This window comes from Pseudophryne corroboree, chromosome 1 (genome assembly GCF_028390025.1).
Source record: "Pseudophryne corroboree isolate aPseCor3 chromosome 1, aPseCor3.hap2, whole genome shotgun sequence".
In the NCBI taxonomy this organism is placed as follows: domain Eukaryota; kingdom Metazoa; phylum Chordata; class Amphibia; order Anura; family Myobatrachidae; genus Pseudophryne; species Pseudophryne corroboree.
This window is the reverse complement of record NC_086444.1, coordinates 654,913,212-654,939,442: the sequence shown is the minus strand read 5'-3', so window position 1 is coordinate 654,939,442 and position 26,231 is coordinate 654,913,212. Positions and strand designations below refer to the sequence as shown.

The following is a 26,231-nucleotide window of genomic DNA, read 5'->3' as shown; positions in this document are numbered from 1 at the left end:
AGTGGATGCTGGGGACTCCGTAAGGACCATGGGGATTATATCAAAGCTCCCAAACGGGCGGGAGAGTGCGGATGACTCTGCAGCACCGAATGAGCAAACACAAGGTCCTCCTCAGCCAGGGTATCAAACTTGTAGAACTTTGCAAAAGTGTTTGAACCCGACCAAGTAGCTGCTCGGCAAAGCTGTAATGCCGAGACCCCTCGGGCAGCCGTCCAAGAAGAGCACACCTTCTTTGTGGAATGGGCTTTTACTGATTTTGGAGGCGGCAAGCCAGCCGCAGAATAAGCCTGCTGAATCGTGTTACAGATCCAGCGAGCAATAGATTGCTTTGAAGCAGGAGCACCCAGCTTGTTGGATGCATACAGGATAAACAGCGAGTCAGTTTTCCTGACTCCAGCCGTTCTGGCTACAGAAATCTTCAAAGCCCTGACTACATCTAGTAACTTGGAATCCTCCAAGTCACGAGTAGCCGCAGGCACAATAGGTTGGTTCAAATGAAAAGATGACACCACCTTTGGCAGAAATTGCGTACGAGTCCGTAATTCTGCCCTGTCCATATGGAAAACCAGATAGGGGCTTTTACATGACAAAGCCGCCAATTTTGACACACGCCTAGCCGAAGCGAAGGCCAATAGCATGACCACTTTCCACGTGAAATATTTTAACTCCACGGTCTTAAGCGGCTCAAACCAGTGAGATTTCAGGAAACTCAACACCACGTTAAGATCCCAAGGTGCCACTGGTGGCACAAAAGGGGGCTGAATATGCAGCACTCCCTTTACAACGTTTGAACTTCAGGTAGAGAAGCTAGTTTTTTATGAAAGAAAATGGATAGGGACGAATTCTGGAACTTAATGGACCCCAATTCTAGGCCCAAAGTCACTCCCGACTGTAGGAAGTGAAGGAAACGGCCCAGCTGGAATTCCTCTGTAGAGGCATTCCTGGCCTCACACCTAGCAACATATTTTCGCCGCATACGGTGACAATGTTTAGCCGTCACGTCCTTCCTAGCCTTTATCAGCGTAGGAATAACCTCATCCGGAATCCCTTTTTTCTACTAGGATCTGGCGTCCAACCGCCATGCCGTCAAACGCAGCTGCGGTAATTCTTGGAACATACAAGGTCCCTGCTGCAACAGATCTTGCCCTAGAGGCAGAAGCCATGGGTCCTCTGTGAGCACTTCTTGCAGCTCTGGATACCAAGTCCTTCTTGGCCAATCCGGAACAATGAGTATTGTTCTCACTCCTCTTTTCCTTATGATTCTCAGCACCTTGGTTAAGAGAGGAAGAGGAGGAAACACATAAACCGACTGGAACATCCACGGTGTCACCAGTGCGTCTACAGCTATCGCCTGAGAGTCTCTTGACCTGGCGCAATACCTCTGTAGCTTGTTGTTGAGGCAGGATGCCATCATGTCCACCTGTGGCAGTTCCCACCGACCTACAATCTGCGCGAATACTTCTTGATGAAGTCCCCCCTCTCCCGGGTGGAGGTCGTACCTGCTGAGGAAGTCTGCTTCCCAGTTGTCCACTCCCGGAATGAACACTGCTGACAGGCAGGGCCGTCAGTGAGGAGGCATCTTCTCAAAGTCCAACTTGAATCCCTGAGACGCAATATCTATTTCCCAGGGATCTAACAGGGAGTGAACCCACTTGTTGCAGAACTTACGAAAGCGTGCCCCCACCGGGCCTAGCTCCGTCTGTTGAGCCCCAGCGACATGCGGAGGATTTTCATAGAGGCCGGGGAGGACTTCTGTTCCTGGGAACTAGCTGTGTTGTGCAGCTTCTTTCCTCTGGCCACGCATCTCGCAAGAAAGGACGCATCTCGGCCTTTCTTGTTTCTTTGTTCGAAAAGCTGCATTTGATAATGACGTGCTTTCCTAGGCTGTGCAGGAATATAAGGCAAAATATCCGAATTACCAGCTATAGCCGTGGAGACCAGGTCCGAGAACCCTTCTCCACACAATCCTCAGCCTTCCATATGCCACTTAAGTTGGCATCATGTGTCCATTGCATATTCTACAGGACACGTCAAGCAGAAATCGACATAGCTTTGACTCTAGGACCCAGTATACTCATGTCTCCTTGGGCATGTTTGATTATAAATATCTCTTAAGACAGCATCTTATATATATATATATATGTATATATATATATATATATATATATATACACACCTCTCTCTATATATATATATATATATATATATATATATATATATATATATATATATATATATATATATATATATATACATACATACTAGGGTCTCAATTTCTGCTGACAAGGTACCTATCCACGCCGCCCCAGCGCTATAAACCCATGCCGACACAATCGCCGGTCTGAGTAGTGTACCAGAATGTGCACGCTATCTGCAGGATCCCTGAGAATAGCTAGGGCTACCTTCTGGGCAAACGTGACCCCCTAGGGGAAGATTCCCATCACATCCTGGCCCTAGTGGGGAAAGGATACTGCCTGAGAATTCTTTGTGGGAAGCTGCAGTCTCTTGTCTGGAGATTCCCGCTCTTTTTCCTCATGAGAGGAGGGAAATTTACCTCAGCTTTCTTCCCCTTAACATGTGTACCCTTGTGTCAGGGACATGAGTCATCAGTGATATGCAAATCATCTTTATTACAATAATCATATATTGAATACTTTTCTGCCATTTTGGCTGTAACTTTGCATTATCGTAGTCGACACTGGAGTCACACTCCGTGTCGATATCAGTGTTTATTATTTTGGATAGTGAGCATTGTGAGACTCTGAAGGTCTCTGTGCCATAGGGACAGACATGGGTAGATTTCCTGTCTGTTCTCTAATCTTTTGTGCAATATATTCACCTTAGCACTTACACATATCCAAACAGGTGTCGGCGTTGTCGACGGAGACACCCTCTCACACACATATTTGCTCTATCTCCTCCTTAGGGGAGCCTTTTACCTCAGACATGTCGACACACACGTACCGACACACCACACACACAGGGGATGCTCTATTTGAAGACAGTTCCCCCACAAGGCCCTTTGGAGAGACAGAGAGAGAGAGTATGCCAGCACACACCCCAGCGCTATATGACCCAGGAATCACACAGTAACTTAGTGTTAACCCAGTAGCTGCTGTATATATTGTTTTTACGCCAAATTTATGTGCCCCCCCTCTCTTTTTCACTCTCTCGATCGTGCTTCTGCAGGGGAGAGCCTGGGGAGCTTCCTCTCAGCGGAGCTGTGGAGAGAAAATGGCGCTGGTGAGTGCTGAGGAAGAAGGCCCCACCCCCTCAGCGGCGGGCTTCTGTCCCGCGATTTTGTGTAAAATTAATGGCGGGGGCTCACGCATATTACAGTACCCAGCTGTATATATGCTGCTTTTTGCCAGGAGGTAATCAATTGCTGCCCAGGGCGCCCCCCCCTGCGCCCTGCACCCTACAGTGACCGAAGTGTGTGGGTTAGTGTGGGCGCAATGGCGCACAGCTGCAGTGCTGTGCGCTACCTCATATGAAGACCGGAGTCTTCTGCCGCCGATTTTGACATCTTCTTGCTTCAACCCGCCGGCTTCTGTCTTCTGGCTCTGCGAGGGGGACGGCGGCGCGGCTCCGGGAACGGACGACCAAGATTAGGTTCCGGTGTTCGATCCCTCTGGAGCTAATGGTGTCCAGTAGCCTAAGAAGCGCAACCTAGCCGCAGTTAGGTTTGCTTCTCTCCCCTCAGTCCCACGTAACAGAGAGTCTGTTGCCAGCAGAAGCTCTCTGAAAATAAAAAACCTAACAAATACTTTCTTATTAGCAAGCTCAGGAGAGCTCACTAAAATGCACCCAGCTCTGTCCGGGCACAGATTCTAACTGAGGTCTGGAGGAGGGGCATAGAGGGAGGAGCCAGTGCACACCAGTAGTACTAAATCTTTCTTAGAGTGCCCAGTCTCCTGCGGAGCCCGTCTATTCCCCCTGGTCCTTACGGAGTCCCCAGCATCCACTAGGACGTTAGAGAAATAATGAAAGTTTTAAAAGAAACGGGAAAAAAACTCCCTGGAGTTCCCAGTGTGCGCATACTCTCCTGAGGGCACTTTTTTCTAAACTGCCTGTGGGAGGTGGCATAGAGGGGAGGAGCCAGCACACCCAGTTGAAGAAATTTAAAGTGCACCGGCTCCTTTGGACCCCGTCTATAGCCCCATCGTACTAAGTCTCCCCAATATCCCTTATGGATTCTAGTGAAATGTATGTAAACTTCAAATGTTCACACACTACCCTGAAGTACACCATTACATGGGGTCATTAGCACAGAATCACAGCACATTAACAGCCACAACCAGGAAACCACAGCAGGAACACAAGGATGCTCGGTTATCCAGAGTAGTGAATGCAGCTTACTATAATAGTATGCCCTCCAGTGCTGGCAACAGAAATACCATACTGTGTTACAGCTGGCAATGACAGCTTGGCATTAGTTCAATATAAGGTGGCAGGAGAAACTATACATGTAACATGTAATTAAAGGTTAATTTTCTATCTGAATGTAAATAAAACATTGCAATATACAGTAGTAATTTCCATATACATTAAGACCTAAAAGAGGTAGGAACAGAGAGCCGTCACAGACTGTACATCACTGCTATAGTCTTTTAGTAACATACAGAGTTATAACAGGCACAGACCAGCTGCAGCTTCTGTCACGACAGATAGAATTCTACACAAAATAGAAGGATACGGTCATGAAATTTGTAGACATTTGCTGGTTTGTCTGCATGAGGATCACATGGAGGAAGGAATAGGGAAGAATCTTCTTCTTTCACGTCCATTGCTTCTTTCACCAGTTCTTGAAATGAGAATTATTATGTTACACATATTGATTCATATTTATTCCATTATTTCCATCAGGGTTTCCAAAACACGGTCCTCAAGACACCCAAACAGTCAAGGTTTTAGGGCTATCCCTACTTGTGCACAAATTGTATAATCTGAGGTACTAATTAAGTCTTTTGTGCCTAAGCATGGATATCCTTAAAATCTGGACTGTTGGGGTACCTTGAGGACTGCGTTTGGGAACTACTGCTTACATATTTAGATAATTATGAAGGACAATTGGCCTTGTATATAGCAGTTTCCTAGCAGTACCATGTATAAACAGTATCTTAAAATACGGTGATTTAATTCCTATTGTAGCTACTAGCTCAAGGGCTACTCATCCCTTGAAGAACAAATACAAGGCAAATAATCGTTGCAGCGCACAGGAATCTGAAATAGACAATTTGTGCACATATACATACATACATACATACATATATATATATTTATTTATTTTCACTCCTCCCCGTCACCCGACTCCATAGCAGTGCAGGCAAATATGGACGATCTCGTCCATATTGGCCTGCATGCACAAGCAACCCGGCACCAACGATGAACGAGCGCGGGTCCGCGCATCGTTCATCGCTGGTGCCTCCACACTGAAAGATATGAACGGTATCTCGTTCATTAATGAACGAGATCGTTCATATCTTTGAGTATTATCGCCCAGTGTGTAGGGCCCTTATGGTTTTATTCAATCCATATATAGCGATAACCTGTCTCTTCTATGGGTCATTTTTAATGTTACATGTCATTATGAATATATTGAACTTAGAGAGACCCCAAGTTGTCAGAGTAAAGGATATCATAAATGGTCTGCTTTTTTCTATTTGGATCACAACAGTAATAATACATATAATACTTAATGCACAATAAACAATAACCATCATTCTTAGTATTCTAAAATGTATAGTTTAAATTACATAAATAAATGAGTTGTCATATATTCTATAGCAGGTTAGCAACTTTGGAGACGGTATTCTTCCTCTGTAGCACATAATGTAGTCCGACAAAGGAGAATTATATATTCTTATTAGTAGATTTCTAAATGTGTTTTAACCAAAAAAAAAAAAAAAAAAAAAGCTCCTGTCGCCGTGAGGTGTTTTTGCTCCAAATGGACCTCTGGTAGCAAACACCCCCCCGGTAGCCAGGGTCTTGATGTGATAGCATTTACTAATAACCCAGACTCCATTCACTGGTCAAAGAAAACACACAGAAATTTAGATGTTATTAAGTTTCAGAGTCATTCATACCACTGGGAAACAGAGACCCGAGCTTGTATATCCAAAACGCTTCGCGTCTGCATAATTTCTCAAAACGGTCCCCTCCTCTATTCGTAGCCCTGATCTCCTCTATAGTTATAATGGAAACACTTCTCATAACCCGATTCTGGCATGCCATAATACGATTTGATAGTAGATGCGATTTCACTCTACCCAAAATGATCCTCCTAAGTTCCATAAAACTTAAATGAAGTGTTCGTGTAGTGCGGCCTATATATTGTTTCCCACATTTGCAACTTAATAATGTGTGCATTTTATTTTATTTTTATAAATTGTCTAATTTAGATTCATGTGCGCTGTAACAATTCTTTGCCATGTTGAACAACCTGATTAACAGGTTCGGATCACTTTTTGGTTAGAATCGGAGAATGGAGTACCCCATAAAGTGCTAATTTTCCCCCAGGCATCTGCACTATGAGGAATTGTCCCAATTCATCACAGATGTAGTGTATGGGACCCTTAAGCAGGCCGACAATAACAGGTCTGAATAATCAACCTCTGCACGTGACGTCGTATCTGATTTAAGAACAGAGACTATACAGCAAGCACATCTACATGCGGGTAAGGGGAGACTGCCTGGAAAATCACATGCACAGACACACAGGGATGGGCTGTGTGCTAGCAGGGGAAAATAAGAGTGGAAGACCAACTCTGACATTCCTGTTCTTCCTTATGTCACACAGACCGCAGAACACTGTATGTGTGGCTACAGTTTAATGCAGATAAAAGGTCAGACATGTTTAGGGCATTTAAACAAGTTCTATAAGACATGTGCAGAAGCTACGTCTGACATCATTGCTCTTGCTCTATTTTGTCACGTAGTTGTGCTGAGAAAAGTTGAGCTGTGTGGACAATGCAGTCATTTGTGATAATCATCTTGCTAGTGTCACTGCTTTACCACTACTCAATGTACAGCAGACTGGGAAAATGATAGCAGCTCCAATAACAAACAAAACACCACAAAACAGAATTAATTAAAAACTTTCAAAAGTTTGAAAATAAAATTGTCAGCATCCTTTTAAGAAAAAATTATTACCCAATCTCGTATGGCTAAATGTAATGATCGTACTTGCCTGCTGTTCCCTTGGACTCAATGATCTCATCAGCAGCCTTTGCCATAGCTTTATTTAATATTTCACTGCCAACTTGGTTCAACTTTCGAGAACTTAAAGCACGTTTCTGCTTGTTGGTTCCAAAGGCTTCTATCAGAGCATCCACCTATTTAATGAAGATTATTATACATTACTGGGTGCAACAATGTTAACCATGCCTGGCTTTACCTTTATAAATTCCTATAAAGTTAAATACATTGCTCCGCCACAAAAGAAAGCCCAATTTGTCCCCACATATACAAAATTCACCAGTGTTGACTATTTAATAAAGTAAAACCAGAAGAGGATTCAACAGAAACAGGCACATCACCTAAATGTAAATTGTAGGTATATGGCATAAAGTTTACTTGTCATAAGGGTTTCAAGAATACTACTACCCCAAACTTAAAATTAAGATCTGGTTGGAGTTCAGAAAGCTACTGTATAGTAAAATGAGAAGGTGTTTCCTAATTCAAATCTAAAGGTGTGTACACACGGTGAGATGTTTTCTTTCGATTTTGACTATATATTGACTCTCCCCGGCTCTCCTCACTCGTACCTCCAACTGTCCCTCTGCTATCTCTTCCTGGATGTCCCAGCGCTTTCTTAAACTCAACATGTCCAAGACTGAGTTGATCATCTTCCCATCCTCCCGCACAACCTTCCCTCCCACAATCTCGCCTTCAGGCAAGCGTTACAGGGCCGTCCCCGCAGGGTCCACCAGAAGCCTCAAAAGTTTCTTTCCCCAAGGATCATGAATGAGTCCAATTAGAAGAAAATTGGTAAAACAGTTTGGGTTATAGATTTGGTCATACCTTGCAGTAATATTTTGACAGATAATTATTATTTGTGAGCTAGATAACTAAGGGGGAGATTTATCAAAGCTTGGAGAGGGAAAATAGGATTTTAATTACCTACTGTTAAATCCTTTTCTGGTAGTCCGTAGAGGATGCTGGGGTCCACATTAGTACCATGGAGTACAGACGGGTCCCTTGGGTGCCATGGGCACTTTAAGAGTTTAATAGTGTGGGCTGGCTCCTCCCTCTATGCCCCTCCTACCAGACTCAGTCTAGAAACTGTGCCCGAGGAGACGGACATGCACAGATGTGTGTGAGCTGGTGTGAATCTCACCACTAACAGAAAACCAAGCTAACCATCTTGAAACAAGTCAGCAACAGCTGAACAACAGTACTTAACCAAGTAAGAATGCAATACTTAACCAAGCAACAAGGCAGTACTGAACCAAGCAACAACTGCAGGAAAACGAAGCGCTGGGCGGGTGCCCAGCATAACTCTACGGACTACGAGAAAAGGATTTACCGGTAGGTTATTAAAATCCTATTTTCTCTTACGTCCTAGAGGATGCTGGGGTCCATATTAGTACCATGGGGATGTACCAAAGCTCCCAGTACGGGAGGGAGAGCGCGGAGGCTCCTGCAACACTGCTTGACCAAACTGGAGGTCATCAGAGGCCAAAGTATCAAACTTGTAAAACTTGGCAAACGTGTTCGACCCAGACCAAGTAGCTGCTCGGCAGAGTTGTATCGCCGAGACACCCCGGGCAGCCGCCCAGGAAGAGCCCACTTTACGAGTAGAGTGGGCCTTTACGGATTTCGGAAACGGCAATCCTGCCGTGGAATAAGCATGCTGGATAGTGAACCTGATCTAGCGTGAAATCGACTGCTTAGAAGCAGGACATCAAATTTTCTTTGGATCATAGAGGACAAACAGAAAGTCACTTCCTATGACGAGCCGTCCTCTTCACGTAAATCTTCAAACTCCTCACTACATCCAAGGCCTTTGAAGTAATTGAGGAGACAGTAGACACTGGTACCACAATAGGTTGGTTGATGTGGAAAGCCGACACAACCTTAGGTAGGAACTGTGGACGAGTCCTAAGTTCCGTCCTGTCTTCATGGAAGATCAGTTAGGGGCTTTTACAAGATAAAGCCCCCAATACCGACATGCGTCGTGCAGAAGCCAAGGCCAACAAGGTGACCGCCTTCCATGTGAGAAACTTGAGATCAGGCTCCTGTAGAGGCTCAAACCAAGCAGATTGCAGGAACTGCAACACCACATCCAGATCCCATGGAGCCGTAGGCGCCACAAAGGGAGGCTGGATGTGCAGAACCCGTTTCAAAAAGGTCTGAACCTCAGGAAGAACAGCCAATTGTTTTTGGAAGAAGATGGACAAAGCAGAGATCTGGACCTTGATGAAGCCCAGTCTCAGTCCCATATCCACCCCTGCTTGCAGGAAAAGGAGAAAACGGGCAAGTTGAAACTCCACCGCCGGAAACTTCTTGGCCTCACACCAAGAAACATATTTCTTCCAAATGTGATGGTAATGCTTAGACGTTACCCCCTTCCTGGCCTGTATCAGGGTAGGAACGACCTCTCTCGGGATACCCCTCCGAGCTAAGATCTGGCGTTCAACCGCCATGCCGTCAAACGAAGCCGCGGTAAGCCTTGATAAGCGAACGGCCCCTGCAGAAGCAGATCCTCCCGAAGAGGCAAAGGCCGTGGATCTTCCAGCAGAAGAACCAGCAGATCCGCGTACCAAGCCCTCCTTGGCCAGTCTGGAGCAATGAGGATTGCCAGAACCTTTGTTCTTCTCACAAGTTGAAGAACCTTTGGTATCAGAGGAAGTGGAGGGAACACATACACTGACTTGAACACCCAAGGTGTTACCAGTGCGTCCACCGCCACTGCCTGTGGGTCTCTTGACCTGGAACAGTACCTCCGTAGCTTCTTAATGAGGTGGGAGGCCATCATGTCTATGTGAGGAACCCACCCACCAACCGGTTACCTACTCGAACACCTCTGGATGGAGGCCCCACTCCCCTGGTTGGAGAACGTGTCTGCTGAGGAAGTCTGCTTCCCAGTTGTCTACGCCCGGAATGAAGATCGCCGACATCGCCACCGCGTGCCTTTCTGCCCAGATGACGATTTTTGACACCTCTGCCATGGCAGCTCTGCTCTTCGTTCCACCTTGTCGGTTTATGTAGGCCACTGTGGTCACTTTGTCCGACTGCACCTGAACAGCCCGATCCTGTAAAAGGTGTGCTGCTTGCAGAAGGGCATGTGTAAACGGCCCTGAGTTCCAGGATGTTTATTGGGAGAAGTGACTCTTGATCCGTTCATCGTCCTTGCAAGGTTTCCCCCAGAGCGACCCTTCCCCAACCTCTTAGACTTGCATCTATGGTCAGAAGGTCTTGAATTCCGAACCTTCGCCCTTCCAGAAGATGTGGAAGTTGCAGCCACCAGAGGAGTGAAATCCTGGCTTTTGGAGGCAGGCGTATCCTCTTGTGCATGTGTAGGTGAGAGCCCAACCACTGGTCCAAGAGGTCCAGTTGAAAAGGTCGAGCATGAAATCTGCCGTACTGCAGAGCCTCGTAGGCGGCAACCATCTTCCCCAGAAGGCGTATGCATTGATGAACAGATACCCGGGTAGGCCGTAGGACATCCTGGACCAGTGTTTGAATCACCAACGCTTTCTCTGCCGGGAGAAATACCCTCTGCACTTCCGTGTCGAGGATCATTCCCAGGAAAGACAGCCGCCTTGTCGGCTCCAGATGAGACTTCGGAAGGTTCAGGATCCAACCGTGCTTCCTGAGCAGCTGTGTCATGAGCGCGATGGACCGCAACAACCTCTCCCTGGATGACGCCTTGATCAGGAGATCGTCCAGATATGGAATTATGTTCACCCCGTTTGCAGAGAACCATCATCTCCGCCATCACCTTGGTGAAGATCCTTGGTCTGTTGAGAGGCCAAACGGCAGCGCCTGGAACGGATAGTGATCGTCCATCAGCGTAAACCTGAGATAAGCTTGATGCGACGCCCAAATGGGAATGTGGAGGTAAGCATCCTTGATGAGTAGGGACACCAGGAACTCCCCCTCTGACAGCCCTGAAATGACAGCTCTCAGTGATTCCATCTTGAATTTGAACTCCTTGAGATAAGGGTTCAAAGACTTTAAATTTAGAATAGGCCGTACCGAACGATCCGGTTTCAGTACCACAAAAAGGTTCAAATAATAACCCTTGTTCCGTTGCTGAAGAGGGACCTGAACAATGACCTCTGACACCACCAATTTCCTGATGGCTTCCAGAAGAATTGTCCTGTCCGCCAGCAGCGCTGGTAAGCCTGACTTGAAGAAACGGTGAGGCGGGGGCTCTTGAAACTCCAGTCTGTACCCCCTGGACACTATATCCAGAACCCAGGGGTCCAGACCAGACGACACCCAGACGTGGCTGAACTGCCGGAGTCTCGCCCCCACCTGACCTTCCTCCAGGCCTAGCTGTCCACCGTCATGCGGAGGACTTAGGGGTAGCAGAAGCGGGCTTCTGGGTCTGGGAACCTGCGGGAGCGGGTTTCTTTCCTTTGGCACGACCACCCCTGAAGAAGGTGTTCGAAGGCTTATTCTTCCTAGGCCGCGCGCGGCCCAAAAGGACTATGACGTGTTGGATGAAAAGGGCTTTTTCGAAGCCGGTGTAGCTGAGGGGAGAAAAGGAGACTTACCCGCGGTAACTGTGGCAATCCACGCATCCAGCACCTCCCCAAATTACTAGATTCCGCGTCCGCAGACCAGTTGCACAGCCAGAGACCTCTTCGAGCCGAGACTGACATGGAGGAGATCCCCGCAGCCATGGAACCCAGGTCCTTCATGGAATCCACCAGGAACCCTGCAGAATCCTGAATATTACGCAAAAACAAATCAACATCACCTTTGTCCAGCGTAGACGATTCCTCCTGCAGAGTGATCAACCACCTGGAAATAGCTTTAGCAATCCAAGCACAGGCTATAGTAGGCCGCAATATAGCCCCCGAAGCCGTGTAAATGGATTTCAGCGTAGCATCCACCTTGCGATCTGCCGGGTCCTTTAACGCGGTAGATCCCGGGACCGGTAAAACTACCTGTTTGGACAGCCTGGATACAGAGACGTCGACTATCGGCGGGGACTCCCACCTCTTCCTATCTTCCTCTGGGAAGGGAAAAGCCACCAAGACTCTCTTGGGAATCTGGAATTTCTTTTCCGGAGTTTCCCATGCCTTTTCAAAGATAGCATTCAATTCCTTGGATGCCGGAGCTGTGTCTGAAACGTGTAAAACATCCCTAACAGACTCAATCATCAATTGCACCCCCCTGGCAAGCGATGCCGTCCCCCGCAACACATCCCAATCTCCGTCTGCAGTGTCAGAGTCGGTGTCCGTGTCATCCTGCATAATTGCAAGTGCACGCTTATTAGAAAGTACCGCAGGGGACCCAGAGGAGGCAGGATCAGACCATACCACCATAGAGGACTGGAGGACCTGAGTGGCATGCTCAGTCCTAGCCACCCTATCAGAAATCTGAGAAATAGTCCCCCTCAGAGACTAACCATTCTGGCTCTCTAGCTGGGATCTGGGCTAAAACAGTGCAATCCTGATTACATGGAATGGAGTCTTCCTGGGAAGACAAATCCTCCGCAGCATATGAAACAGTGTCCCTAGACATGTTGCACACACACACACACACACACACACACACACACACACACACACACACACAAACACACAGGGTATTTTGAGGACAGAGTTTCCCCCCCAAGAATGGCAGAGAGACACAGAGATTGGAGCCAACCCACACACAGCGCTTTTCAGGCAAAGGGAGTCCATTCCCAGCGCTGACTGTGTCCCTTAATAGGTGACACAGCCTTTAAGCAGCCTCCCCCCTTCTACAGCCCCCTGGTACCGTACAGACTGCTGGAGAAAGCTCTGGAGGGACCTGGATCCAGTGAACCGTGGCTGCAGGCAGGAAAAATGTCGCTGAACGCTGCTGGGTCCGCTCTGAGGAGAAGCTCCGCCCCCTTCAATGGCGCTGTCTTCCCGCTCAAGATGATTATACTGGCCGGAGGAATATGCTGACCTGGGTCCGCAGATCCCGACACACTGAAGAAAACCAGTGCAGGGTCCGGAGCTGGCCCAGGGCGCTCCCTCCCAAGCGCTGCACCAAGGTATGCTGAGCCTTCCAGTAGCGCGGGAACAACCGCGCTCCTGACCCATAGCCGCCCTCTTCACACTGTCCCCCCGCTTACAAGGGGGGACAGTGACTGACTCGCCACACTTCAGCTTCTGAGAGGGTGGCGGCCTGCTGCCGGGACGAGCATTCCCCTGTGGTGGGGCGCGATCAGACCCCTCTGGAGCCACCGTCCAGTCAGCGGGAGCAGTGGCTCAAGACCCTGCGGGGCGGACACTGCTCCCCCGTCCCCCAGTCCCACGCTGCAGGGAGGCTGTCGCCAACAGCCTCCCTGTAAAATAAAAAAACCTGAAAGAAAAAATTACTCTTTACTAGAAGAACTCTGTAGAGCTCCCCTAGCTGTGACCGGCTCCTCCGGGCACATTTTCTAAACTGAGTCTGGTAGGAGCGGCATAGAGGGAGGGGCATAGAGGGAGGAGCCAGCCCACTCTATTAAACTCTTAAAGTGCCAATGGCTCCTGGTGGACCAGTCTATACCCCATGGTACTAATATGGACCCCAGCATCCTCTAGGACGTAAGAGAAAGTCTGCTTAGAAGCAGGACCCCCAAGTTTCTTGGAATCATACAGGACAAACAGAGTCCGATTTTCTGTGACGAGCAGTCCTCTTCACAGATTTTCAGAGCCCTTACAACATCCAAGGACTTTGATGAAATTGAAGAGTCAGTAGCAACTGGCACCACAATAGGTTGGTTGGTTGATATGAAATGTCGACACAGCCTTCGGAAGGGAAATCAGCTCTATCTTCATGGAAGATCAAGTAGGGGCTCTTACAAGACAAAGACCCCAACTCCGACACACGTCTAGCAGAAGCTAAGGCCAAAAAAGTGACCGCCTTCCACGTAAGAAACTTGACCTCAATCTCTGGTAGAGGTTTCGAACCAATCCGATTGGAGGAACTGTAACACCTCGTTAAGATCCCAGGGCGCCGTAGGCGGCACAAAGGGAGACTGGATGTGCAGAAACCCTTTCAAGAAAGTCTGAACCTCAGGAAGGGAAGCCAATTGTTTCTGGAAGAAAATGGGTAGGGCCGAAATCTGGACCTTTATGGATCCCAACCTCAGGCCCATATCCACACCTGCTTACAGGAAGAGGAGAAACCGTCCCAGTTGAAACGCCACCGTAGGAAACTTCTTGGACTCACACCAAAATACATATTTTTTCCAAATACGATGGTAATGTTTACACGTTACTCCTTTCCTAGCCTGTATCAGGGAAGAAATAACCTTGTTTGGAATGTCCGTCCGAGCTAATATCTGGCGTTCAACCCCCAAACGTAGCCACGGTAAGTCTTGATAAGCGAACGGGCCGTGCTGCAGCAGGTCCTCCCGAAGAGGAAGAGGCCTCGGCTCTTCTAGCAGTAGATCCTGAAGATCCGCGTACCAAGCCCTTCTTGGCCAGTCCGGAGCAATGAGGACTGCCTGAACTCTTGTTCTCCTTATGAGTTTTAGAACTCTTGGAATGAGTGGAAGTGGAGGAAACAAGTACACCGACTGGAACACCCACAGAGTCACTAGGGCTTCCACTGCGACGGCTTGCGGGTCTCTCGACCTGGAACAATACCACCGAAGCTTCTTCTTGAGATGAGACGCCATCATGCCTATTTGAGGTACACCCCAAAGATCTGTTACCTCCGTGAACACCTCCTGAATGGAGATCTGCTGAGGAAGTCAGCTTCCCAGTTGTCTACTCCCCGAATGAAGATTGCGGACAGTGCCAAAGCATGTTTTTCTGCTCAGAGGATGATTCTTGTTACCTCTGACACTGCAGCTCTGCTCTTCGATCCTGTCGGTTTATGTAAGCCATCGTCGTTACATTGTCCGAACGCACTTGAATGGCTCGATCTTGCAGAAGATGGGCCGCTTGGAGAAGACCGTTGTAGAATGTTTATTGGAAGGCTGAATTCCAGGCTTGACCACCTTCCTTAGAAGGTTTCCCCCTGAGTGACTGCGCCCCAGCGACTTGCATCCGTGGTTGGGAGGATCCAGTCCTGAATCCCGAACCTGCGGCCCTCCAGAAGGTGAAGTAGTTGCAGCCACCAGAGTAGCGATATCCTGGCTTTCGGCGACAGACATTCTCTGGTGTATGTGTAGATGAGATCCCGACCACTTGTCCAGGAGATCCAGTTGGAAGGGCCGAGCATGAAACCTTCCGTACTGTAGAGCCTTGTAAGAGTCCACCATCTTCCCCAGAAGGCAAATACACTGATGAACCGAAACCCGGGCTGGCTTTAGGACATTCCGGACCATTGTTTACATCACCAACGCTTTCTCCTCCGGAAGAAACACCCTCTGCACTTCCGTGTCGAGGATCATTCCCAGAAAAGACAACCTCCTGGTCGGCTCCAAATGTGATTTTGGAAGATTCAGGATCCAACCGTGTTCCCTGAGCAGATGAGTCGTGAGAACAATGGACTGCAACAGCTTCTCAGTCATGAGAACAATGGACTACAACAGCTTCTCCCTGGACGACGCCTTTACCAGCAGATCATCCAAATAATAGGATTTTGGTACTTACCAGGTAAATCCTTTTCTTTGAATCCATAGGGGGCACTGGAGTACTCTTGGGATATGGACGGGCGTAGCCGAACAAAGGCACTGAATATTTAAATTTAGGACTCTCCCCCCCCTCCATATCCCCGAGTACCTCAGTGTACTCTCTCAGTGTTTTTTACTGAGCGAACAGGAACTATATAGAGAGGTTGACAATGGAGAATACCTAACACATAACGGACAACAACAATGTTGACCCATAACCTTACTGTCAACTAAACAGTTGACACCATAACCGATAGAACTTTATAATTTGAACCAATCGGTGAAAATGTGTTACCATAAGCTCCTCTGAGCTTAATATCAATCAAGTAAAACTTGTTACCCTAAGCTCCCTTGAGCTTAAAACAACCCAGGTAAAACTGCTCTGGGTGGGCGTCCAGTGCCCCCTATGGATTCAAAGAAAAGGATTTACCTGGTAAGTACCAAAATCCTATTTTCTTTATCATCCACTAGGGGTCACTGGAGTACTCTTGGGACGTACCAAAGCTTCCCTCGTGGGCGGGAGAGCTGTTTGATACTTGTAACCGTAGGCAGGCCAAAGCTAGATGCTGATGGCGCCACCATTCATAACGTGTAAACGTGCACAAACGTGGTGCACTGAAGGCTATGTAGCCGCGTCGTAGACACTCCACGACCCGCTGGGTCTGACATTCCCACAGAACCTGTGGGATGAGCTATTACTGACGTAGACGATTGTAACTTAGCCTTAAAGTAAGCCTGACTTGTAGTCATTATTATTATCCAACTGGATAATGTCTGCTGAAAAACTGGCTAACCCCAGTTGGCAGTATCATAGAGAACAAACAACGTATTCATCTCACGTACTGTAGACGTTCGGGACATATATAAACGCGTAATGCGTGTAGCACATTCAGAATTCTAGAATGTGCTGTCCACACATGAACCACTATTGGTATATTGATGTGAAGAATACGAAAGCGGAATTCGTCCGAAGATCTGCTTTATCATGAGAAAACTCAAATACGGTGGCTTGGAAAACAAGGCACTCAAATATGAAAGCAAAACCCCTGCCGAAGCCAAGGCTAGAAGGAAAATGTTTTCCAAAGTGAGAAACTTAATCCCCCTTTGTTGTAAGGGTTCAAAATATGAAAACTATAAGAAATCTGAACCCAACTTCAAGCCACCTGGCGCTGTAGGTGGGATAAATAGAGTCTTGAACTTTGATGACACCTTGTAGAAAAGTGTGTACAGACGTAATAGAGGCAAACGTCTTTGAAAATAAGTTTACCACACAGATACCTGCACCCTTAGTGCAGATAAACGCAGTTTTCCATTCCACCCCGTTTAACAGAATACGGGTAACTTGAAGGATGATGTCGGAAACTTCCGAGGTCTACCACACGAAATTTTGTAATAATGAGCTGCCTAAAGCGGCTTACTAGCTCGTAACCTGGTTGGTATAACCGATACTGTAACGCTCTATTTCTTAAGAGGGCGGTCTGAACCCTCACTCCGTCAACCGCAGCTGCGGTACATGGGTAATAGGTACATTGTAACTATGGTTAAAAGAACGTTCCCTGATGTAACAGGTTGGACGTATTATGAGCGGCCCAAGATCGTGTGCCAGTATTCCTTGGAGATTCGAGAAGCAAGCTCTCCGAAACCCATGAGATATCACCAGTATGACTGTGACGAACTGTCTTATGATCCGTTTTGGCAACGGAAAAAGCAGCGGAAAATGGTGGAGCCAGATACACGATGCTGAATGACCACATGAATGTGAAACACTCCACTGCCACTGCCCTTGTGATCTGTTGTTTTGTACACATACTGAGCTTTTGTAATTTGGCGAGATGCCATCATGTATACCTGAGGGTAACCCCCTTCTGTGGACTCACATATGAAACACCTCTGGATTTAATGTCCAGTTTTCAGGATCCCAATCCTGACGGGTGAGATCATCTGTCTAACAGATGTGCAGTCACGGAATGATCTCTTGACATTTTCACATAATGGTGTTCTGAGCCATTGAGGATTTGAGTTACCTGCCGCATTGCCATGCGGCTTCTTGGTTCTCCCTGGTTGTTGTGTATGCAACTCCCGTTGCCTTGTCTGACTGCCTTGGTCAGACTGAAAACGAAGCATGTAGTGCATTGTAAAATGCACGGAGTTCCAGGACTTTTATCGACAGCAATCTGTCGTGCTTTTAGAACCTCTTTTTTAACTACAACTCCTGAACCTCTGAGACTGTCGTCCAGAGTATATACACCCTCGGCCCTCTGTGGGAAACGCGAGTGAAGGGCGGCGAACTTAAAGCGCTTTGAAACACATCATTATTTTTAACAGGCGAATACACCAATGTATCGCTAGTGTGCGTGTTTAGCACTAATTACTAGATGTGTAGTAGGTAAATGTCTTTGATTTACCGTATTTATAATCTTACCTAGGAATCGCTTTGAACATGATCTGCCACCGCAGTATACATTAGTAGCGCAAATTAGAGGAACTGTGTTGAGACAGAGTTTTTATGAGCAGATCATCTAAGTTAGAGGCACTCTGGTGATACAGAGTTCTAACGAGCAGATAGTCTAAGTATGGAAAGATTGTCACTGTCAGGACTCTGAGATGAGCTACCACCAACATCACTCTGGTAAATACCCGAGGCGTTGACCAGAAACCAAACGGTAGACCTGAAATGGTTAATAGTTGTGGCGTTTTGCCAAGGTTAGAACCTATTAACAACCAGAATGGGTAAATACGCATTGTGAAGATCAAATGCAATTATGCAATGTTGTGGCTCCAATATGCAAATGCTAACCGCAGAAAATCCATTTTCAAACTGCATTAAGTGACTTGCTGTTTGTTCCCCCAAACAGAGGGGAATAAGTAACCCTGACTCTGCTGGTGTACTACTGACTGGATATAAAACAGCTGAAAACCAGCAGAGACTAAATGGCAACCTGCCAAATCTGTAAATAGCTGAGACCTCATGAGTTGATGTTTCCCGCAATGTAACGTGTAAAGACGCGCTCCACAATAGGAACATGTAGATGGCCTAAGAGGTCATCAAGCCACTGGCTTGCAGACTATAGCGTCTTTACAAGGCGTGACTGTTTTTGTTTTAAAAAACTGAAGTCTAAAGGAATTAAACGCCGGCACAAGTATTTCCGTTTTGATACTGGCTGCAGTAATGTCAAATTTAAGACCAACAAGCTATGGCCTTGTCATGGTTAAACTAGCGACGATGAAAGTGACCGGCGTTAGCAGAAGCTTTACAGCTATACTCTGCAGCTTCTTTAAACCGTGATCGTCCCTGTTTCCATACATATAGTCTAGTAACTGAAATGTATTCTTTGACACAGACGCATTTACCAATGGCGGATCGCGTCATTTTGGAAACGATTAAATAGAGCTTAGAGTGTACTCAGTCTCTGTACAAATAAAGACAGTGACGCACTGGGATTTAGCAATGTATGTTGTCAAAAAACCCCTACTATATGCGTGCTGTGTAATGCACCCTTCTCACTCGTAGTTATTGGTGTGAGATCTGACATAGAATCGTGCATTAAATTATAAGACCAGTTAAATAAACACCCTGGTACCCAAAGGGAATTGGCCCTTTGAAACGACTGTCTTTAGTTAGAGCAGGCGGAGTATCCGAGACTCGGATTTTTACCGCTCTTTAAATTTGAATTGCCAATGTTAACATAGGATCTTTAAAATTATTTTTAGTCTGCGCTAGAGCCTTACTCGCTATGCAGACAGACCCCAAAATAGGCAACGAACAGACACTTGCACGACTTATTGAAGTTCTTTTGTGTCATATATATATTTTTATTGCTGAAAAGCATATTAAAGGCAGCCGTAACCAGGCATCAAAAAATTATATGAAACTCATGGTTGTTTCTCTCTACGGAAATCTTTAGTAAAAGGCGAAAGATTTATTCTCTCTGAAGAGAAACCAGAGTATTCTTTATGTGAAAAGTTCACATGGCCATGTGCAATCCGAACCAAATTCCCACTAACACCCCTTCGCCTCTAGTGGCTTAGAGATGTAGGGCAGGAATGTTCCAGAATTATGTGAAAACCTGAACAAAAAATTCCCACTAACACCCCTGCGCCTCCTTGTGGAGTAGAGGCGTATGGCCGGAATGTTCTGGAATTATAAACTGGAAGAAAGAGTAATGATTAAACTGGCCCTCCATGCCATGCATACACTGAAAATCACATGACAGGATTCCTGCTGCAGTGTTAATATATATGCTTAATAGCCTATTATACAGTTAATATAGGCTTAATAGCCTATTAAACTGTGATAATCATTTTAGCTTGCCAGTTAATAGAAACACTGTTGTATTAACATTATATGGTAACCATAACAGAAAAACAGGAAGCATGTTAAAAATGCCTGTGTTTACATCAGAAACATAGTTTAGGTTATTAGCTTAAAAGTGAACAGCCTATCTTATTATCCATGCAGCCTTTATGGTGCTGCTGCTATGGCATTTACTCCCCCTCACCCTTGCAGCTGCGCTGCTTGTGTTACCTGCAGCGGACGGGAGCGGGTGCAGGGAGCCAAGATGAAGCAGGGAAGCGCTGCTGTAAAGTGCCGGGGAGCTGTGGTCCGGACGAACGGCAGCGCCCTTCATCCTACAGCAGTGGCCGGGTAATCAGCGGCGGCGCTGGGAGAGCGGCCGGCGTCTTTGAGTGACGTGCGGCCGCTCAGAGCTGTGTCCCCGGTAGCGCCTTTCATCCTACAGCAGTGGCCGGGTAATCAGCGGCGGCTGCGGTGGCGCTGGGAGAGCGGCCGCTCAGAGCTGTGTCCCCGGTAGCGCCTTTCATCCTGCAGCAGTGGCCGGGTAATCAGCGGCGGCTGCGGTGGCGCTGGGAGAGCGGCCGGCGTCTTTGAGTGACGTGCGGCCGCCTAGAGCTGTGTCCCCGCGATCTCGTAAAGTGGCTGGCTCGGCTGGGTACAGCGTGTCTAATCAGCAGCGGCGGGTGCCTGTACTAACGGCTCTCTCATGTAATCAGCGCAGTAAAGTAATACCTTTTCCCCACACAGCAGGGCGGCAGCGTGAGCTGACCGTCCTTACACCCCACCATACCTTGTTTCAGTTTGACGGGCTTTCCTGGCTGTGACGGGGCTTCTTTCTTGTAAGCTCCGTCTCATCTTGGCTGTGACGGGGCTTCTTTTGTAAGCTCAGTCCAGCGTGGCTGTGACTGTGACGGGGCTTCTGCTGAATGCTCCGTCCCTCCAGCTCTTTGTCTCTTCTTGGCTGTGACGGGGTTTTCTGTAAGCTCCGTCCAGCTTGCAGGAGACAGTGGCTGCCTGTGGCTGTGAGGGTGCTCTTTGTGAGGACCGACACGCCATGCGCTGCCTTGCAGCGCCTGTGGCTGTGAGGGTGCTCTTTGTGAGGACCGACACGCCATACGCTGCCTTGCAGCGGCACCATCCCGGACCCAAGTTTTTCAAGAAACTGGGACGGGAAGTGTAAAAATTAAAAATAAAAAGTAAAATGAAAAATTTAATAAAATCTTCTCAAATGTGGGCATTCCCACAAGCCGATGTTCATGCTGTGAGCACCGAAAAAACACTGAGGTACTCGGGGATATGGAGGGGGGGGAGAGTCCTAAATTTAAATATTCAGTGCCTTTGTTCGGCTACGCCCGTCCATATCCCAAGAGTACTCCAGTGACCCCTAGTGGATGATAAAGAAATGGGATTATGTTCACCCTCTGTCTGCGGAGGAGAGCCATCATCTCTGCCATCACCTTGGTGAACACCCTCGGTGCTGTGGAGAAGCCGAATGGCAGTGCCTGAAATTGATAGTGACTGTCCAACAGTGCAAATCTGAGATAAGCCTGGTGCGGCAGCCAAATCGGAACATGGAGGTACGCATCATTGATGTCCAAAGATACCAGAAATTCCCCCTCCTCCAGACCTGAAATCACCGCTCTCAGAGACTCCCTCAGATAAGGGTTTAACGACTTCAAGTTCAAAATCGGTCTGACCGAACCATCTTATTTCGGTACCACGAAAAGATTTGAATAATAACGCTTGTTTTGCATATGAGGTGGAACCAGGATAATGACCTGTGACCTTTCTAATTTTAGGATGGCTTCCTGTAGGATAGCCCTGTCTGTCAGCAAAGCTGGCAAGCCTGATATGAAGAAACAGTGATGCTGGAGTTCTTGAAATTCCAGTCTGTACCCCTGGGACACAATACCCAGGGATCCACGCCGGAGGACACCCAGACATGGCTGAAACGTCTGAGTCTTGCACCCACCAGGCCGTCTTCCAAGCTGTGTGGTCCACCGTTATGCTGAGGATTTTGAGGAACCAAAAGCAGGTTTCTAGTCCTGGGAGCCTGCGGGTGCAGGCCTTTTGGATTTTGCACGACCACCTCTAAAGAAGGTGGCAGGAGGCTTGGACTTTTTTGCCTTAGCGGTCCAAAAGGACTGTGACACAGCTGAAGAAAAAGGTTTCTTCGTAGAAGGTATAGCAGAGAGAAGGAAAGGTGACTTACCCGCAGTTGCCGTGGAAATCCACACATCCAGTGCTTCCCCAAATAGAGCCTGACCTGTGTAGGGTAGGTTCTCCACACTTCTGGATTCCGCGTCTGCAGACCATTGGCGTAGCCAGAGTCCCCTGCAAGCTGATACCGACATGGAAGATATCCACGCAGTCAGCGTACCCAGGTCCTTCATGGATTTCACCATGAACCCTGCAGAATCCTGTATGTTACGTAAAAACAAATGACTCCTATCCATTGAATCTAAATCCTCTAGTAATGTGCCTGACCACTTTACTATGGCTTTAGAAATCCATGCACAAGCGATAGTCAGCCACTCCTGAAGCAGTGTAAATGGATTTGAGCGTAGTGTCAATCTTACGGTCAGCCGGTTCTTTTAACGCGGTAGATCCAGGGACAGGTAAAACCACCTTTTTAGACAGTCTGGAGACAGATGCGTCAACAATTAGTGGGTTTTCCCAATTTTTCCTATTCTCCTCAGGGAAGGGAAAAGCAACCAGAACCCTCTTAGGGATCTGGATTTTTTTCTCCGGGTTTTCCCAGGATTTTTCAAATATGGCGTTTAATTCTTTGAACGCAGGGAAGGTTAGCGAGGCTTTCTTATTGTCAGTGAAGTAAGCCTCCTCAACCTGCTCAGGTGGCGCGTCAGTAATGTTTAACACATCTCTAATGGCCTCAATCATGAGCTGCACCCCCTTAGCAAAGGTTGCCGCCTCCCCCTCAGCACGTCTCTATCACCGTCTGCAGTACCAGAATCGGTATCCGTGTCAACTTGCATAATTTGGGCAAGTACACGTTTCTGTGGGAACATGTTAGGAGATTTTGCAGGAATAGGAACAGAGCCTGACCACACTGCCATAGATTTCTTTAACACCTGAGAGTTTCATTCTCAGTATTAGCTACCCTAATAGAAATCTGAGAGATCATTCCTTTGATAGAAGCTAACCACTCAGGGTCAACAATAGGGATCTGAGACAAGGCATTACATTCCTGTGTACATGGAATGGATTCCTCCTGAGAGGAAATCTTTTCTGCAGCATAAGACACAAAGTCCCTAGACATGGCTATGTGAGATTATAAAAATAAACACCCACACAATTGAGAAATGTCAGCTACAGAATAACCCCCCCCCCCACGTATGACACAGAGGGACACAGAAATTGGAGCCAACCCACACACACAGCGCTTCAGAGGTAGCCCAAATAAACTACCAGCGCTATCTGTGTACCTTAATAGGTTACACAGACTTTACACAGCCCCGCCTAACCTAACAAAAAAGGTTAACCTGAACCAAACAAGCAGTCACATAGTGATCTGCAAACCGTTAAGCAAAAAAGGAGGAAACAGCGCTGGGTGGGCGTCCAGTGGCCCCTGTGGAATCGGAGAAAGGGATTTATCGGTTAAGTACCAAAATCCTGATTTCTCCTTCATCCACTAGGGGCCACTGGAGCGCAGTTACAATGGGGACGTCCCAGAGCTCCCAAAACAGGTGTGAGAGCGCTGAGAGTCCTGTAAAACCGCTCGGCCAAACTGCGATACAGAGGCCGCAAAAGTGTCAAACTTGTAGAATTTGACAAACGTATGTCGGCCCGACCAAGTAGCCGCCCGACATAAAGTAGTCATGGAGACCCCACGGGCAGCCGCCCACGAAGGTCCCACAGAGCGCGTAGAGTGCGCTGAAATTGAAGATGGAGGTTCCCGAGAAGCTGCCAAATAAGCTTGTCTGATGGTCAGTCGAATCCATCGAGACAAAGTCTGCTTAGAAGCCGGCCAACCACGGCGAGCAGCATCGTAGAGAACAAATAAGGAATCTGACTTCCGAATAGCTGAAGTCCTATCCACATAGATCTTGAGCGCCCTGACAACGTCCAATGATCTCGAATCCGGAGAGTCCACCGAGAGTGCCGGAACCACAAGCGGCTGATTGATGTGAAAATCAGACACCACCTTAGGTAGAAAAGACATACGAGTACGAAGCTCGGCCCTATCCGCATGAAACACCAGGTAAGGAGACCTACAAGAGAGAGCTCCAAGTTCCGACACCCGTCTAGCTGAAGCCAGCGCCAGGAGAAGAACCACCTTCCAGGTGAGATATTTTATCTCCACTGATTCCAGGGGCTCAAACAATGAAGATTGCAGAAAAGAGAGGACCAGAGTCAGGTCCCATGGCGCTGTCGGAGGGCGGAAGGGAGGCTGTATTCGAAGAACCCCCTGAAAGAAAGTCTGAACTTCCGGCAGCAAGGCTAACTTTTTCTGGAAGAAAACCGAAAGAGCAGAGACCTGCACCTTTAGTGAACCCAGTCTTAGGCCTGCTGAAAAACCTGCCTGCAAAAAACGGAGAAGGCGGGCTAAGCGAAACACGGAAGGAGAAAATTCTCGACGTTCACACCAGGCTACATAAAGCCTTCCAAATGCGGTAGTAGTGAGAACATGTGACTGACTTTCTAGCCCGAAGCACAGTAGGTATAACCGTACGAGGAATCCCCTTCCTTTTCAAGATGGCTTTCTCAACAGCCACGCCGTCAAACGTAGCCTGCGGAAGTCTGGATAAAGAAAAGGACCCTGTTGTAGAAGATCGTCTCGTAGTGGCAGGGGCCAAGGCTCGGCTACTGACAATAGGTGTAGGGTGGAGTACCAAACCCTGCGTGGCCAAACCGGAGCCACCAGGAGGACCAGAGCGTTTTCTCTCTTGATGCGCTGCAGAACCCGCGGCAACAGCGGGAAAGGAGGAAAGAGGTAGACGAACCGGAAATTCCAAGGAGCCGTGAGGGCATCCACGCCCGCCGCCGCCGGGTCCCTCGTCCGAGAGTAATAATAAGAATTTACTTACCGATAATTCTATTTCTCGGAGTCCGTAGTGGATGCTGGGGTTCCTGAAAGGACCATGGGGAATAGCGGCTCCGCAGGAGACAGGGCACAAAAAGTAAAGCTTTTCCAGATCAGGTGGTGTGCACTGGCTCCTCCCCCTATGACCCTCCTCCAGACTCCAGTTCGGTACTGTGCCCGGACGAGCGTACACAATAAGGGAGGATTTTGAATCCCGGGTAAGACTCATACCAGCCACACCAATCACACCGTACAACTTGTGATCTAAACCCAGTTAACAGTATGATAACAGAAGAGCCTCTGAAAGATGGCTCCCTAAACAATAACCCGAATTAGTTAACAATAACTATGTACAAGTATTGCAGATAATCCGCACTTGGGATGGGCGCCCAGCATCCACTACGGACTCCGAGAAATAGAATTATCGGTAAGTAAATTCTTATTTTCTCTATCGTCCTAGTGGATGCTGGGGTTCCTGAAAGGACCATGGGGATTATACCAAAGCTCCCAAACGGGCGGGAGAGTGCGGATGACTCTGCAGCACCGAATGAGAGAACTCCAGGTCCTCCTTTGCCAGGGTATCCAATTTGTAGAATTTTACAAACGTGTTCTCCCCTGACCACGTAGCTGCTCGGCAGAGTTGTAATGCCGAGACCCCTCGGGCAGCCGCCCAAGATGAGCCCACCTTCCTTGTGGAATGGGCCTTAACAGATTTAGGCTGTGGCAGGCCTGCCACAGAATGTGCAAGTTGAATTGTGTTACAAATCCAACGAGCAATCGACTGCTTAGAAGCAGGCGCACCCAACTTGTTGGGTGCATACAGTATAAACAGCGAGTCAGATTTTCTGACTCCAGCCGTCCTTGAAATGTATATTTTTAAAGCTCTGACAACGTCCAACAACTTGGAGTCCTCCAAGTCGCTTGTAGCCGCAGGCACTACAATAGGCTGTGAAACAAAGAATACTCGGTGAAGCGCTACCATTCAACAGCATAAATAAATTTATTAATAAAAAGCATATATAAAAAACTGTCACAATTCAATAAAATATACCCAATATCTTGTATTATAATGAGCTCAGGTATTATGTAACAAACAATCGTAACACAAATGGTACCAATATATATAGTGGAAG

General features: G+C 47.5%; 1 protein-coding gene and 1 pseudogene across 1 annotated transcript in view; both read right to left on the bottom strand.

The window, feature by feature from the left end:
• POLR1E (RNA polymerase I subunit E) overlaps window positions 1-26,231 on the bottom strand; it is a 140,794-nt gene that overhangs the window by 61,652 nt on the left and 52,911 nt on the right. Inside the window, exons 6-7 of the mRNA XM_063914661.1 lie at window positions 7,190-7,334; window positions 4,697-4,804 (exon numbers count right to left, since the gene is read on the bottom strand). Of these exons, the coding sequence (XP_063770731.1) occupies window positions 4,697-4,804; window positions 7,190-7,334 (253 nt within the window). The remainder of the gene's footprint in view (window positions 1-4,696; window positions 4,805-7,189; window positions 7,335-26,231) is intronic.
• Window positions 19,600-19,709, bottom strand: LOC134961421 (U5 spliceosomal RNA; annotated as a pseudogene).